At 48.5% G+C, this 17,033-nt stretch overlaps 4 protein-coding genes across 4 annotated transcripts; 2 read left to right on the top strand and 2 right to left on the bottom strand.

Moving 5' to 3' along the window:
* Positions 1-909: 909 nt before the first annotated feature.
* On the top strand, positions 910-3,713 carry AO090020000086 (uncharacterized protein; the record flags this gene model as incomplete). The annotated part of the gene is made up of 2 exons (XM_001824407.3): positions 910-1,379; positions 1,445-3,713. 2 exons carry the CDS (start codon positions 910-912, stop codon positions 3,711-3,713), a joined length of 2,739 nt encoding a protein of 912 aa, XP_001824459.1.
* A 520-nt stretch (positions 3,714-4,233) lies between these two features.
* On the top strand, positions 4,234-8,329 carry AO090020000087 (putative cytoskeleton assembly control protein Sla2; the record flags this gene model as incomplete). The annotated part of the gene is made up of 13 exons (XM_023238165.1): positions 4,234-4,246; positions 4,287-4,521; positions 4,592-4,638; positions 4,707-4,724; positions 4,817-4,892; positions 4,951-5,108; positions 5,162-5,251; positions 5,306-5,363; positions 5,414-5,628; positions 5,649-6,697; positions 6,751-6,900; positions 6,954-8,168; positions 8,243-8,329. 13 exons carry the CDS (start codon positions 4,234-4,236, stop codon positions 8,327-8,329), a joined length of 3,411 nt encoding a protein of 1,136 aa, XP_023092692.1.
* Positions 8,330-9,888: 1,559 nt separating this feature from the next.
* Positions 9,889-11,056, bottom strand: AO090020000089 (uncharacterized protein; the record flags this gene model as incomplete). Its single annotated transcript, XM_001824409.1, has 2 exons — positions 9,889-10,715; positions 10,768-11,056. The coding sequence occupies 2 exons, from the start codon at positions 11,054-11,056 to the stop codon at positions 9,889-9,891; spliced, it is 1,116 nt and encodes a 371-aa protein (XP_001824461.1).
* A 1,811-nt stretch (positions 11,057-12,867) lies between these two features.
* AO090020000091 (DNA-(apurinic or apyrimidinic site) lyase APN2) lies at positions 12,868-16,827 on the bottom strand (the record flags this gene model as incomplete). Its single annotated transcript, XM_023238164.1, has 5 exons — positions 12,868-13,821; positions 13,874-14,583; positions 14,634-14,766; positions 14,819-14,864; positions 16,760-16,827. 5 exons carry the CDS (start codon positions 16,825-16,827, stop codon positions 12,868-12,870), a joined length of 1,911 nt encoding a protein of 636 aa, XP_023092693.1.
* Between the last annotated feature and the right edge of the window lie 206 nt (positions 16,828-17,033).

Here is a 17,033-nt window from a genome sequence, read left to right as displayed (position 1 = left end):
CCATTTCCTATTTGTGCCACTTTTCCCTCAATACTTGACGCGTCTGTTATATTCGAATACAGGATAGTAAGTGTCATGGATACTTGGGAGAGGGCCCGCTATTTTTGAAATGAATGAATTGTATATAGATCTTGATTATATAAGGTGAAATTAGGTTGCGCAAATTGGAGGCTCTATACATTCCTTGTTTCTGCTAAGGTCATAAAGCTCAACGCTGAGGAAATGGGATACCATTTCCGTGTGTAGTAAAGTAGTAATACTACTAGTAGTTATTAGACCCATTGGTCATCTGACCAAGCCCTGATACCACGTTCTGATGCATAACGGTTGCAGGAAGTTTCAGAAATATTACCTACAGTACTACTAGTATTCGTATTGGGTTCTTCGGCGCTAATGCTACTTCCTAGTACCACTACTGCCACTCTCTGGAGTACAAACAATACAAATCATGTGTGTGTGTACTGACAGGACCGCAGTCATGTGCTAGTCGAAGGATGCAAACAACGACTTCTTGGATTTAAGGCAAAGAACGGTTGCATGCAAAGTGGAGCGAGAACAACGACCTCGGCGGGGGCAACTTTGTTCCAGGGATCCACCCGCACTCCGTCATAGGATCGGCCACCTTGTAACTGTAATGTGGTGAGGTAAGGGAATGGTATTGGTTGATTTCCATACGAGAGAGGTACTGTCCGTTTTACCTCTACTCTCACGCTCTCTCTTCTTACCTTTCCCCCATATCGTGTCCTTTATCATACAGCATCTCCCCTTGTCTCTCCCTCTACCCTATCTCTATTTACCAGCGCTACTGGTTGAGGCTTGGTTTAGTTCGGTGCCTCCATAGCTTCTCCGTTTCCGTCATATCCTCATGATGGACCTTTCGATGTTGCTATTGTGATTGACCGGCTCCTAATGGGTTCCCTCGGCATCTTCCTCTTTGTATACTTCCTCGGCGGACTGACTTTTATTCCACTGGTCCTGTCGCTAATCCTCCTGCACGCTTATTTGACCCTTCCGTCACCTCCGCCCGTCGAGCAGAGATGCGAACTAGCCAAAGATCCTCTGCGGCGTCCTGGTGACGACCAATATAGCTTGAAATCCGGCACTGATGAGCTAGCAGAGAAGTTCCATCGTACGCACGAGTCGGATGTTGCAGCGGGCTATTTTGCCGTATGTCGCGAATATGTGCCCGGTGGAGTCAATGGAAAACCACCTGAGAGAACCACGCCGGCGGGCGAGGTGATCGCCGCGGAGAGCCCAAGCGTCTACCAGACGATGTATAGAAGTCTGTTTGACCGGAAGCAAACGCCAACGATTGAGCCAACTAAAAATAATGGGAAAAGCGGCAAGAAGGCGCGCAATGTATTTTACATTGTTCTCCGGTAATTATTCCTTTCCTTGCGTCTAGGTCCTTTGCGGATACTGATCATCATTGCACGGGCTATAGGCATGGTCATTTAATGCTTTACGACGATGCCAACCAGGTCGAGGTGCGATATGTTATTTCCCTTGCGCATCATGACGTAAATATCTGTGGTGGTGAAGGGGAAATTCAGGAAGGCGAGCTGTGGCTCAAGAGAAATGCTATCTGTCTTTCGCGACGACTGGAATCTCTTGCAGATCTAGGGGGACCATCGCCTCCATTTTTTCTTTTCTCGGAAAATCTGTCCGAAAAGGAAGATTTCTATTTCGCTATGCTCCAGAACCAATCCAGGATGTGGAACTCTCCTGACGCCCCTCCTAAACATCAGCCTTTCGATGTTAAGCATATCGTCACCCTTGTTCAACGATTACATTCATCCGAAGAACAACTACAGACGCGGTGGATCAATGCGGTCCTTGGGCGGTTGTTTCTTGCCATGTATAGAACGCCGGAGATGGAGGAGTTTGTCCGAAAAAAGATCACCAAGAAAATCTCTAGGGTCAACAAGCCGAACTTCATCAGTAAAATTGGCCTACAAAGGATTGACATGGGTGAAGGGGCGCCATTTATCATCAATCCAAGGCTCAAAGATCTAACTGTTGACGGGAACTGCTGTGTAGAGACAGACGTTCAGTATAATGGCAACTTCCGAGTGGAGATCTCGGCCACAGTGCGCATTGACCTTGGACCTCGTTTCAAGGCCAGGGAAGTAGACATTGTTCTTGCCGTGGTGCTGAAGAAACTTCATGGTCATCTGTTGATACGGTTCAAGCCTCCTCCGAGCAATCGAGCCTGGATCTCCTTCGAAACGATGCCAAGCATGGACATGGATATTCAACCTATTGTCAGTTCAAAACAAATCACGTACGGTATTATTCTACGCACTATTGAGAGTCGTATAAGAGAAGTTGTCGCAGAAAGCGTTGTTCAGCCATTTTGGGATGATATCCCCTTCTTAGACACCGCCACGCAGCGTTTCCGTGGAGGAATTTGGCAACGAGATATCCCGACGCCGGACACGAAGGTCGACATACCAGACGAGAGTGGTGCTCAGCCTCCGACAACAGGAGCAGAGAAGGTAGATCTCGTCGATGTGCTAAAAACGAAAGACGAACGTACAATGAGCGCGCCTGTGCTTTCTGAGTCTATACCTATCACGATGAAACCCCGCAAGGGCTCTAAAGGAGAGCTCGAAAGGAATAACTCAAGTGCCTCGTACGCCGCTATTGAGAAATTCGGCAGTTCACCACCGCGTGCCATTCGATCCCAGACGTTCTCCAACGCCGCCGATCCCGTGCTTACAGCAGATAATGCAAAGATCGACAAAGTCGTGTATGACGGCAAAGATGCAGAAAAGAGCAGTGCTGCTAGTGCCATGATTGAAATATCAAACCGCTCTCCTCCCGGGTCACCGAATAGATCACCGAGTGGCTCGCCGCCTACCGACAGTCATATGCCCCAAGACAATGCGTCTCAAAGCCGGGATCCGTCCATAGTAGAATCTATTGAGAGTGTGGGGGAGTTTAGCACCGACTCTTCTGTTCACCCTTCAACTGTTCATAAAACGAGCAGTTCGTCTCTTCGAAGTATGGCTGCCAGTTCCACCGCCTCACCGAGTGGCAACAAACCCAGACGAAGCACACTCGAGGCTCTGGCACGCTCAGTGACCTCTTCCACTACCGCCGAAAAGTCTCAAGTTTCTCTTTCGTTGGGCACAGCGACTTCTGTTGCGAAGAGATGGGGCTGGAATATGTTCAGTAAGGGGGAACAGAACGCTACTCACGAATCGCCCCGGCCTGCAGGTACACCAGAGGAGCCGATAGGCCGAGGACATCCTCTTCCGCCCCCCGGCACCCCATTGCCACGCCCTGAGTCATTTGTTTTCAAAAGGAACTCTGTTCCTGTAACCAAACGAAAACCTGTCCCGCATAATGCATCTGCTGAGCAGCAGCCCAAAGGAGATGGCAAGAGGCGTGTCTCAAAGCCCCCTTTGCCTAGAAGAAATCCTATCTTTGACTCAGGAGATTCAGAGAATCATCCTGATGAGTTGCTGGTTGTCGAGGCCCCTTACGACTCAGGCCCTAATAGCCCGGTCGTTGATGTCGCCCCCGACAATGCTTTGCCGGGGCCCAGTACACAGCGGGACTCACCCACGTCTAAAGTGATTATGAGACGGTCTAACGAACTTTGGGAGAAAGCAAATGGACACGACCGATCCTCCCTGGTCGAGGACACCGAGGCTGACAAACACGGCATGGCAATATTATCAGCAACTGACGGCATCATTCCGTGAAGGGCGATGTGATATGGAAACGGATGCTGTCGAGCCTATCGAGCAGAGCTCGGTGTCGATGCGGACGGGTCCATCTTATAATGATCGATTTCCGTGCCCAACTTGCCAATGTGGGTCCTATGCTCTTTTCCCTTTCACTTCCTCTTTTTGTTTGCATTGCAGCATGGCCGCTTGTCCTATGTATACCCTCTGGCCAGTTATATGATCTGATCGGCATCATCAGATGGTGTTTAAGGAGCGATGTTCAACTTTCAATTCGTCATAGTCCGGTGTCAACTTATGACTGTTGGCCCGGGTATGGACGTAAGGGTGAATACATGACTGTGTCTTACACCTTTAATTTGTTTCTCTCTCCTTTCTTATTGGAAAAAGGGGCTGCCTGGAGTAGCGTGTTAGGCATCCAAGTAAAATCCTGTAGTGACCAAGGGTGAGAAACGTAGTACTAGACTGCAAGTATATAGATATGCCCAATCAGAGGGAGGGGAACTCAGGAGGTGACGAAGCGGCGCCAAGACACGCGATGAACTGCAGGCGTCAGCTTTCCCGCCAAACGTCATTTATGCTCCTCGACAGATGCTTTTAACTTCTCTACACTCAGTGTTCTTATCATCCACCACCCCTTTTTTTGTAATTCCATTGACTTTTCAATCGCTCTTCATTGTCGGTCGGCGCAGGTTTTGCCCGTCAGAGCACAATCGAATTGCGCTGTTTGGACTCGGGCCCACCGGCTCCCGCCGCACATAGTTGTCTGCTCCCCTGATCCCACCCCCCGACAATTTACAGGTCTGCAGCCCGTCACAATGAGTCGGTAAGTGTTTTTGGGACGTTTGGCAACGGGGATTGCAGCTATAAGATAACTAATCAATCTGAACCACTAGCACGGAGGCAGATTTGGCGATTAACATTCGCAAAGCTACCAGCATCGGTAAGTTCATGCCCGAAGTATCTCTCTCACTCTGGTACCTGGTTCTTGTGGCTGACGCACTGTAATAGAGGAAAGCGCTCCGAAACGTATGGATTTCCCTCCCCTATTGTCCTATCTCTATCCAGTTCTATTCGCACCCTGATGCCGTCATCGTACCTCCATTGATCCGTTACACCAGGGAAACATGTTCGGAGCTGCATTGTGTATACATGGGACCACAAATCATCTGCCGCTTTCTGGGCTGGCATGAAAGTGTATGTTGCTCAGATACTACCTGGTCCTTTATATTGCAACTGACCGCCTTCGATGCAGTCAACCGGTCCTTGCCGACGAGGTACAGACGTTCAAAGCCCTGATAACGATACATAAGGTTCTGCAAGAGGGACATCCCATCGTGGTTCGGGAGGCGCAGCAGCACGCCAATTGGATAGACAGTCTGATGCGCGGTGTAGGAGGCGATGGCATCCGCGGTACGCAAAGCTTACAGGCTGAACGACGCACTCGAATCGGTTTATGCTGACAGGCGGCATAGGCTATGGTCCTCTTATCCGAGAATATGTTTTCTTCCTGGAGTCCAAGTTGGCGTTTCACCGGAATCATCCCGAATTTAACGGTATTTGGCGGAACGAAGTTTGAATTACCCGATCCAGGGCTAAGTGTTTGGCAGGTCTGTTTGAATATGAGGAGTACATCAGTCTGAAGACGATCAATGATCCGAATGAAGGGTAAGCACGCCCAGTGTCTCTTAATCATATGCTTGCTTACAGGAATCTAGTTACGAGACTATCTCGGACCTCATGACTTTGCAAGACCAGATAGATGCGTTCCAGAAATTGATCTTTTCGCATTTCCAATCAGGGACAAATAACGAGTGTCGGATTTCTGCACTAGTACCGTTGGTGCAGGAGAGCTACGGCATTTATAAATTTATCACTAGCATGCTGAGAGCCATGCATACGAGTAGGTCTTACCTTCCATCTTGCTGTTTAGGTAAGCTGACCTTGTCATAGCCACGGGTGACGCCGAGGCCCTGGAACCACTCCGTGGTCGTTATGATGCTCAACACTATCGACTTGTTCGGTTCTACTACGAGTGCTCGAACTTGCGCTATCTGACCAGCCTTATCACTATTCCTAAGCTTCCTCAAAACCCACCCAACCTGCTTTCCGACGATGATGAACGTCCCGCTTTACCCAGACGACCGACGAAAGAAATCGAGCAGGAGCCCACTCCGCCGCCAAAGGCCCCACCCGCTGATCCCGAACCCATTAACGACTTTTGGACCACAGAAGCCAAGCGCCAGCAAGAGGAATTTGAAGCGGAACAGCGCCGCCTGCAGCAGCAATGGGAGGAGCAGCAGCGGCAACAGATCCTCGCGCAACAGCAAGCCCAACACGATTTTGAGGAACAGCAACGTCTTCAGGCGGAGCAACAGCGGCTTGCACAGGAGCAACTTCTGCGCGACCAGTACCAGACACAGACTCAGGGTCGGCTGGCCGAGCTCGAACAAGAGAACTTGAACGCGCGAGCCCAGTATGAGCGGGACCAGCTTATGCTGCAGCAATACGATCGTCGTGTGAAAGACCTGGAAGAGCAGATGAACCAACTGACCTCGAACTTGAATATGCAAAGTGCCTCAAAAGATGAGCAGATCCGATCTCTCCAGGAGCAAGTCAACACATGGCGGTCCAAGTATGAGGCGCTGGCGAAGCTCTACTCCCAGCTCCGACAGGAGCACCTAGACCTCTTGCAGACAACCAAGAGCCTCAAGTTAAAGGCGGCGTCGGCACAGGAGGCGATCGAACGGCGCGAGAAGCTTGAAAGAGAGCTCAAAACGAAGAACCTAGAGCTAGCCGATATGATCCGGGAAAGGGACCGTGCCCTACACGACCGGGATCGTTTGACTGGAAATAACAAGGAAGAGCTGGAGAAGGTCAAGAGAGAGCTGCGCCTTGCAATCGAGCGGGCCGAGAATGCCGAGCGTCAGAAAGGTACCGAGATCTCTACCCTGTTGTCCAAATACAACCGGGAGATGGCCGATTTGGAAGAAGCTCTCAGAGTAAGTCTTCTCGCAGGAAAGAAATAGGAATGCCAGGCATTGACCAGGGACAGAACAAAAACCGTGCTCTCGAAGATATTTCTTCTCGAAATGCAGACCGCCAAGGTGACCATGATGCCGTGCTCCGCGAGAAGGATGAAGAGATCGAGGTCTACAAGTCCGGAATGGAACAGGCTCTTATGGAACTGGAGGAACTCAAAATGGTATGCACTTGAGTCGGTAAATGACGGGGAGGATGCGAGCTAACTGCTACCAGAACCAAGGCGATGTCGACAATGCGCTGGATTCGCAGATTGACACCGTTTTGCATAGCACCGTTGCCAAGATCAACGATATCATCGACTCTGTGCTCCAAACAGGTGTGCAACGAGTCGATGACGCCCTGTATGAGCTCGACTCCAGTATGCAGGCTGGTAACCAGAATGCGTCCCCACCATACGTGCTGTCTCAAATAGAGAAGGCCTCTGCATCCGCCACTGAGTTCTCTACAGCGTTCAACAACTTCATCGCCGACGGCCCGAATAGTACCCATGCTGAGATTATTCGGACGGTTTCTATCTTCTCCGGCTCGGTTGCCGATGTCCTCAGTAACACAAAGGGATTGACACGGTTCGCTAACGACGACAAGAGCGCAGACCAATTGATCAATGCTGCCCGCAAGTCCGCACAGGCCACGGTGCGGTTCTTCCGTGGACTCCAGTCTTTCCGGCTGGAGGGTTTGGAGGCTGATCACAAGACCGATGTGGTTATTAACAACAACCTAGAGGTACAGAGGGACCTGCAGTCACTATCGAAACTTGTCGAGACCTTTGCGCCCAAGAGTACCAAGATCAGTACTAATGGCGATCTGGGCGACCTTGTGGATCAGGAACTGACCAAGGCGGCTGACGCTATCGACGCCGCGGCCGCGCGATTGGCCAAGCTCAAGAAAAAGCCTCGTGATGGCTTCTCGACATACGAGTTACGTATCAACGATGTGATTGTGGAGGCGGCCATTGCAGTTACTAATGCAATTGCGGAACTGATTAAGGCCGCCACTGAGTCCCAGCAGGAGATTGTTCGCGAAGGCCGGGGTAGCTCATCGAGAACGGCGTTCTACAAGAAGAATAATCGTTGGACAGAGGGACTAATCTCGGCCGCCAAGGCTGTTGCTACTTCCACCAACACTCTTATCGAGACGGCCGACGGGGTCATTTCTGGTCGTAACTCTCCGGAACAACTGATCGTGGCCAGTAACGACGTGGCCGCTAGTACGGCACAGTTGGTGGCGGCCAGTCGCGTCAAAGCATCGTTCATGAGCAAGACCCAAGATCGCTTAGAGGCAGCTAGTAAAGCAGTCGGTGCGGCATGTCGGGCTCTGGTCCGTCAGGTACAGGAAATCATTGCCGAGCGGAACCAGGATGGCTCGGAGAAGGTTGACTACGCCAAGCTTAGCTCGCACGAGTTCAAAGTGCGCGAAATGGAGCAACAGGTACGTCTCGCTTTCCCCCCCTCCCTCTCTACCATCTACGGATCGGTGTGGATGCTGACAGGGGTTGATTACAGGTTGAGATTCTTCAACTGGAGAATAGCCTTGCTCAGGCGCGGCAGCGTTTGGGAGAGATGCGCAAGATCTCGTACCAGGAGGACTGAATTACAGGGGATCCGAGAGGGTTGCCCCGCGTTGGACAAAGATGTCGAGCGGAGGCTACACAGATTCAAGGATGGTGTGTATGTTGTGCGTGGGTGTCGCAGACGAAGCTTAACCTTGGTTGGGAGGCACAGGGTTGCACTATTCCGTACTCCCTTGTCCCGCTTTGTCTTAATCTTTTTTATTATTTTTACCAATCTCCTTCGTTGTAGGCATTTTTCTTGTGTCTGTTTGGATATATACCAGTAGAAGCAATCCACTTGAATTTCCTTTCCCCGTCAGACGCCTTCCCTAGTGAGTTAAAGCGTACCAGACTAAAATTCATTCATCAACCGAAAAGGCTCCAATGGTTTCGAGCACACGATCCGCACAGACGCTTCTCCTTCTTCCCCATGGACCCCGACAAGAAAGAATGAAAACGCCGCCACGGGATGACACCCAAGGAACACCAGTTCATGGCTGACCGATATAGTTTCATTCGAGGACCACACGACGTTCAGCAGACCATCCTTTTGGCAAATGGAGCCGGGTTCAAAACAACCGACTGGAATTCTTTGTTTCAGTTGTCTCCTCCATGGAACAAAATCCAAGTAAACGACGAATGAGGTGCACCCGACGCTTCAGCTGCGGGTTCCGCCCATGGCCTAGTGGAAAACCTTAAAAGTTGGTTCTTTTTTTAATTTTTATTTTTATTTTTACTTCTTTGTGTTGCACCATTTCAATCTGTCCGTCCCTTCCGATTCGATCCCTGACAGACCGGATCTTGGCGTCTACTTCGGTCTAGACTGCAATGGGGACTTTTCTTCATTGTATGCTATTTTCTGTTTATGGAGTGTACATATATGTGGTTGAGTGATCTAATACATGCAATTGGCCCGATCCGAAGCGAGCTTCAAAGTCAGCCGGTCAACGGCGTTTGTTGGTTGAAACCCTAATCAACCCCCGAATGAACAATTCCCGTATTCGTTTCCCCGGACGTTCACTGGGAAGAAACAGAAACAAAAAAAAAAAAAAAAAAAAAAAAAAAAAAAAAAAAAGAAAAGAAGAAAAGAAAAGAAAAATTTACAAAATCAGTGGTGAAATACAACTTATGAAGGAGTAAAATACAAGAAATGCGTTCAATGCAGAAAAAGACGAAGCAGTCAAGGAAAGTCGTGTCTGGTATCAAATCAAGGTCATGCGAGGATATTAATCATGTCATACGTGGACTGGATATGTACGAACCGGGAAAGAGAAAGGAAATGAACAAAGATCTATGGGGGAGCAGGAGAAAGCGTCGCCCATGAATGAAGGAACCGGGGGATGCGTCGAATGCTCATCGCATTGCGGCTTTCTTCGCCGCTGCAACAAAGACCGCATCCACCTTCGGGCATTGGTTCCTTGAACAGCTTTGGCTGATTGTAAGCGCCATCGATGTGGAGGCTAAAAGTAGATGCTGAATATTTACGGCTCGGGGTTTAGATGGCTTTGTCGGGTTCAGGTTGCGTTGGTGGATATCTAGCTTCGATGCAGGAAATGTGAGGAAAGGAGGCAAGAGCAGTTGGCCCGAACTATTCGTGACTCAAATATCAACGAATCTAGAGAAGTCATAGGCTTCCAGTGGATCGTAGTGCAGCGGATCATAGGGCATCAGTGGTGTTTGTAGTGCGGCATCGTAAGTGAACATTGCGTTCTCCTCATCCAAGCCTGGGAATTGGATGTTATCGAAATCAAAACGATTTGACGTGCTTGAATCCGAGTAAAGCTGAGGGCGGTTGCAGATACCCACTACTTCCATTGCATCGAGCGGGGGTTCATCAGCAATTGTGCTCAAGTCACTAGTGTTTGGCGAAAACGTATCTTCAGTTTGCTCCGGTGAAGATATTTCCATAGCTGGATTCGTTTTGTAAACATCGGTTACAATAGTATGGTTGCCAGATACCCGAATACTGTTGTTCTTGTGGACAACCAAGGTCGGCTGAGCAGCAAAAGCCATAACCGGGGCACTGTTGTTATTGCTTGCCTTGCTCTTCCGATTTTTCTCGGAAACATAGCCACTGGTGTAGCAATGTTTAACTATATCATTGACAGAATAGTTGGTCGAAATATCGGCTTCATTCGCAGTCGTCGCCTTAACCCTAGCTATAGTATATTGTTGCTGATCGTCGACATCCAGTTGCCAGCCCATAACTTCAAGATAACGACTTGGTCCAATTATACCAATGAACTGTGCACTCAAACCCAGAAAAGGTTCCAGAGAAACATCACTATCGTGGTCATCGCGAATGATGGAGTAGGCTTTGGCAAGTATTGCCCATTTGGCTTTGAATGGATCGTTCTGCCACAGGAAGCGAAGAATGCCCGACTTTGCCTTCTGAGTGAGGTCAGGGAACATGACGGAGTAATAGCCTAGTATTGTTAGAATGTGGAATTCGCTCGATCATGGTACAAGGACACTCACTCCTAAAGGCAATGAAACTATTGAGCGGCCTTCGTTTTGCATCTGAGGCACGCTTCCCCCGCGAAACTGAGGACCGTGGGTTAGCACTCGCAGGGTTGGTAGATCCATTATTTTTGTCTGCCTTGAACTCCAAGCAAGATTGAAAATTTTCTTTCGGATATGAAGATTGAGTATTTTCCTGAGATTTTGCGTCCTGGAGGTACTTGAGCAGCTCCTCCAACTGCTCGGGTGGCATGGTCATCAAGAATGCGTTAAACGCACGCTGGAGGGGAGACACTGTGGTTTCCATCCTGGCGGAAACCCTGAAAGGTTGAAATAGAAGTCAGACTATGAAGTTGTACCTTGTCAACTGGGAACGATGCAAAATAATGGAGGAAAGTCTGGACGTAGAAAAAGTGGCTTGGGCTTTCGAAATTTTGATGGTACAAAACTGAAGAATAGAAAGAGGAGAAGAGGAATAGTGCAGAAGACAAGAAATACTCTGTGTTAGTCTTCGACAAAGGCAGGCTTAGTGAGTTTGGGGGGCTGGGTAAACAAAGAAATGCCTTACGGCTCGTTAACTGAGACCTCCGATGGTACATTCACTCACTAATGGGCTTGTGTTGACTTTTGCCACTTTGCGAAGCCTTCCCAAGCGCCTTAGACATAACCAATAATTATCTAGTACTTTGGAAGCGCTACTACTTGAGATTGATTCTCCAAATCAGACAATTTGATGCCAAAATACTATATACAAGCAGGCAGAAGATATATAACTCAAACCTAAATAATCTTAGCTTATTTTATAAATGCTATCTTACATGCAGTGCAAGCAGAATATAACACATAGTACATTTTCTAATGCTCTACAATAATTCACTGGAAGTTTTCGCCTGTGTTCTCCTATGTTAACACAACAATGACATCAGCAAATATTTTGAAGAAATATCGAAAGACCCAGTTTGACGAGGTCAAAATGTAGTTCTGCTGGCTGGTTTTAGGATTTAGAAAAAGGTATGCAGGTAATCAATTGACCACCCAACTGAAAACCCACAAGTTATCCATAAATAAGCTTCAATATTCACAAAGCCAGTGCTCTAATCCGAGCGAGCGACTGAGATTCTTATGGCCGCAGAAAAGTGCGTCAAACGCTATCATTCTACTGGTGTACCTTAGAATAGGGATGGTGGACGTTTGGGTTGATGGGCGCATAATCAGATTACTTGGCTTCGTTACGTTGCTATTCTTCAATCACTTCTTTGGCAGTTTAGATCTCAAGATTGACTAAAGCATCTTGAGATTTATGGTCTCGTGAATGCCTCCACGACGTTGGAAGACTGGTGTAGCTCCATTTTCAGGGAACTAATTCTACCAGCAACCTAAGGTAGGGAAACTCGGTTTCTTTAATTGCATTTCTAGCTATCGCCGCAAAAAACAATCTTTATTTGCTCAGGCTATGGGTGTTTCCTTTTGCTTATTCTTTCTATTCAATACCCTTAATCGTTGATTACCTCGTTCTTTGCTTTTCTTATGCACGTTCAGTTCATTTAACAATATACTTACGTATTTTTCATTACCTATTGCAACGTACTATATTCAAATCCTACTTCCCATTGAGCTGGTGTATTCCAAAAACATCTTTTGTTCCCTAACTTTACTTGACACTAATTGCTTATGCTATTTATGCGAGTGGCCAGCTGTTGATAAGCTGACTTTGTGGTGAAATGGTGAAGATAAAACTCGATCGAACTGGATTTAGGTCCCTCGAGCCGGGAATAAAGATATACCAGATTATGAAGAAACACTGAGCTACTCAGCCCTGCACCATACGCCAAGCTACACTGCTCCTCTCCAATCCAGAAGCCTGAGCCACTTAGGTCTCCTGCGTCCGGAGTCAGAGTGGTGTATTTTCCTTTGTGCATATTACGAAACTGTTCTTGTTAGCTATTAACAGGAATGTGACCAGGTAGCATTATAGTTGACTCTACAATTTTTGGAAGCAGTCAAGTCTCTCTTATACTGAAACCATGACGGTTGGAGTTGTATCAGCAATGGGTACAAAGGGGTATCATCCAAATCCCGGGAATGATTATACTCCATGTAAAGTCAACGGGCTCCATGTTAGGGATTCCAGTCACTAGCCCAGATAAAAGTTGCACATCGCCACTGCGTTCCCTTTTCTTTATTCCCACTGGGCCCCAAGGGTCGTGGGCAGATCCAAAAGGACCGACCACAGTTAATGCCGGGCTTTTTTGTTGATAAACTAATACATGGTTCTCGGTGCCCTTCACACATTGGCACTGGTTTCTTTGCAAAGAGTTTCGACCAATCTTCCTTGCTGACAATCGGGTCAATGACTGTTTCGCTATTCTGGCCCACAAATGGTGCTGCTGGTCCGGATGAGTCCATATAGCTCGTTGGAGCGGCTGGAACGCTGTGTATGCCTTGTAGATCCTCCTGTTCCTCAGGCTGCGATATAGTCGAAGATGCGGGAAGGGGGCCGGACGAACGCTCCATAGCCTGCACAGGCGTATCCGGAGTTTTTGTTTCACTAATTTGACTACTAACAACACCTTTAGGCTTAAAGAACCCTTTCAGTGTTCTCTGTGCTGAAACAGAGGTTGTTCTGGTCTGAGAAGGAAAAGATTTCGAACGCTTGACTGAGGGTGGCGGGTCGCTTTTCTCGGACCGTTTACGAACGGTACCTTTAGGTGTTGGACTGCTGTCAGCGATAGGGAGCGATGGTTTGCTTGCTCCAAGAGAGTTCTCTTCCGCATCAATTTTATACACTTGCTCCCGAATTGATGCGCATGCGGTCAATGCTGAAGTGGTGGGTAATTTCTGCGAGGACATATCTGGTTTTCGCGAAAACATATCCTTGATACTTCTTCGCTTGTCAAACTCTGGTATTAAGCGTCCTGATGTAGGCAAGAGAAGTTTTGTCGTGTACTCCTGTCGCCGTTCACCATTGTCGAATATCCCGGGTGGGTTCATGATGTCAAGCATGTTAACCTGTTGCCCGTTTAGACACACAGAATCTTTGAAGATGGCATATACCGGACAGTGATCCGATCCCTATATCTTGGTTAGTCCCGATATTTTCCACCATTGTATAACGACAACTTACCATGAGCCCCTCTTGTATATCTGATTCACAGAACCAATCTTGCATATTCAAGCTGCACAGGACATAGTCTATTCTTGAGCCATAGTTACCAGGCCGAGCATTGATTTTCTGCTCCCAACAAGTATACATGCCCCTGCGATTGGGGTGGAAGGACCTGCAAATATCAAAGAGAGCAGGTTGCTCCCTCCCTTCATCTCGCTCCCCGATGACCTTTCCACTGTACACCAGTTGATTGAATAAGCGCCGGGCTGGTGCGGATATAAACTCATCTTCTGTTGTGGTGCCTTTACGAATGGCCTCGGACGCGTGTGCTGCATCGATTTCACCTCTTGAGATATTGAGGTCGCCAGTAACGAAAACTCGTTTTCCCATGGCGACGAGATTCCGGATTCGGGCATCCATTAGGTCAAGAAAGCCTTGGCGAAAACTGTCACGGCTTTCATCTCGATTAGCAGGGCAATATAACCCAAGCAGAACAAATGCTGGGAATTCGAGGATGACACAACGGCCCTCTGAGTCGAGTGTAGCTGCATCCAACTCAAGCGTGGATAATTGCTCTGTGGTTGGGTAGCCACCAATCTGCCGGTCAAGAGGAAGATCCCGGAATGGGACCGACGAATTTGGCGGGCAAAGCACACCAGTAAGGCCTTCTTCCGCGCGGAGTGGGGCACATGTCGCATTCCGGGTGTATATAACTACGCCAGAATAACCTGCAGGGTGTAAGAATTCAGGAAGTGGCTGTGACGTGGGAGGGACGAACCCTTTTTGGATCTAGGTAGACTGAAGTGGCAGTCCCATCCAGGCACCAGGACCATGTCATCTCGAAGATCTTTTCGCTGGATTTTCGTTTCCTGAAGGACAACAATATCGGCCTCTAAGATCTCAAACATGGCCTTTTGCATCTCAGCCTACGCATCTAAACCGTTGCATGCTGGGTATGTATACCTCGAAAGTCCGCTTGCCTCTCCATGGCTCATAGGCAAACGGGTTTCTACAGAAGACTCAGTACGGGAGCAGGTAGTAAATATCCAGGAAAGACTGAATGATACCGGATTCCATTGACTGTTCATGATAATCAGTCTCTTGAAACATCGCGTTCTTCCATATTTAGTCTAAGCTTACCGTTCCACGTCGTAATGCGAAACCCCATTCTGACCGTTGTCGTCTAGATGCAACATGTCCACAACAGAATCAGCGTATACTCCAGGAAGAAGTTAGAGGTATAAACACCATCAATAGGAGTCCAATTAAAGCACGGAGAGAAGGCAAGTACTGTGTCGTACCAACGCCAATGTACGACGTCTAGTAGTATGGGACATATTCGGCATTATACCCGAACGGCACGTGACCAATCCTGGAGTGACATCACGCGGTGCTGACTAACAGCGACAGCGAATCACGGGGCCGCTAAACCTCGTCAACCGGAAGGCCCGACGTCCGTATAATCCCACCGTCTGTTCAAACGCAGAAGACGTCCACCTTCGACCTGTCAGGCCGCAACCACCATGTTCCCTCAACGCAACCTTCTTCGTCTGGCTCAGCGCTCTGCGCAGCAGCAGCGTTCTGCTCCGGTTCGCTCTGCCATTCAGCGCCGGTTCAACAGCACCGACTCCAAGCTTCCCTGGATGGTCGACAACGAATTCAACCGTGAGAGAGCGGCTGTCAAGCACCACGCTGCCTCCACCAGTGGTGCGTACACTCAATTGACTCGCTCTCGAGCTTGACTGAACGCTTATTTGGAGAATTTGCATGATACTGACACAATGCCTCTTTAGATCTCTGGCGCAAGCTCTCTATCTAGTGCGTATTGCCTGATCATTTGAGTCCCTATCGGGTTGCAGATCAACGTATACTTACCATACTAGCGCCGTTATTCCTTGCCTTATCCTTGGCTCCCTCAATGCTTACAACCTCTGGGAAGAGCACTGGGAGCACTGGGAGCACATGCCTCCTCTTGAGGAGCGTGTGGAATACCCATACCAAAACATCCGGGTGAAGAACTTCCCCTGGGGAGATGGTGACAAGGTATGCTCCCTTCCGTTCTATATAGAACAGTTTTCTAACTCAATTGCCCCATATAGACCATCTTGTAAGTTTCCAATGCCTCTCATGCACTTTTTACCGTGGCGAACTACTTCGAGTCTCAAATTCTTGATGAAACTTTGTCGTCGCAGGTAAAAGTATGCCTCCTATGAACATGTGCTAACAAGTAAATAGCTGGAACGACAGCGTCAACTACCACAACAAGGATAAGGCTACCTAAACCTTTCCACGGACGATGTTACAGCCTTCAACCGGCGGTGCTCGGAACTTGCGGCGAAGAAAGAAGTGTATATTTACTGCAGTGAGCAGAAGATTGAACGGGGAGCGTTGGGATCTGTTGATAAATGAAGAGTTTTACCAAAGTGCAGGTGTTGACTTAGTCGTTCTTGTCAGAAATGAAGACATGTATCATTTGGCATTTCAGGTCGCCTGGAGAGTAAACTTGAGCCGCCCAAGCTAGTACTTCATCACCTCTCGGTACTACCGAGCCGCTGCAAATCCAGGTACTTCGCTGCATAATCATTCGCAAGGACCAGATCACCAGTCAAGTGCATAACTGTAGCTTTTTTTGCCACCATTTCGCACTGCCCTTTTATATCCCCAACCTTTTCATATTGATCGTAGGCGCAATCTAGGTATTCCAATGCCCGGTTCATGTACTCCACATTTTGTCCCGATCCCTGGCTTCGGGCCTTCCCCGCAATGCCCATGTTTGCATCCACTAAAAGAGAGTATGCACGAGCTGCCAGGGCACAGTCGCTGGATTCAAGTATTTGAGGTATTATACTCTCCACCATTGCCACGACCGCTTCAAATTCCCTCAGGCTGAGAAGGACTCCTGACAGAGCGCAAATAGCTTCCCAAAGGCCAGGGAGAAGTCTCGATCGATAGGCAATGTTGGCAGCTCTCATTGCCAAAGAGAACCCACGCTGGGGCTGGGAGGTCTTCTCGAGTATATACGCCTTAAGACATAAGAGCTTAACCTGACAGTGGATGTCGAAGTTGTCTCGGTGGATGGTTTGGGCTATGCGTTCAACAATCTCCAATGCGCGAATGCAGTTGCCCTGTCGGATTAAGTGCTCAACGTGAAGAAAACCCAACAGAGCTGTGATGTCAT

The sequence above is a fragment of the Aspergillus oryzae genome, chromosome 6 (assembly GCF_000184455.2).
Source record: "Aspergillus oryzae RIB40 DNA, chromosome 6".
NCBI lineage: Eukaryota > Fungi > Ascomycota > Eurotiomycetes > Eurotiales > Aspergillaceae > Aspergillus > Aspergillus oryzae.
Note: the sequence above shows the minus strand (reverse complement) of the source record. Positions and strands in the feature narration are given on the sequence as shown.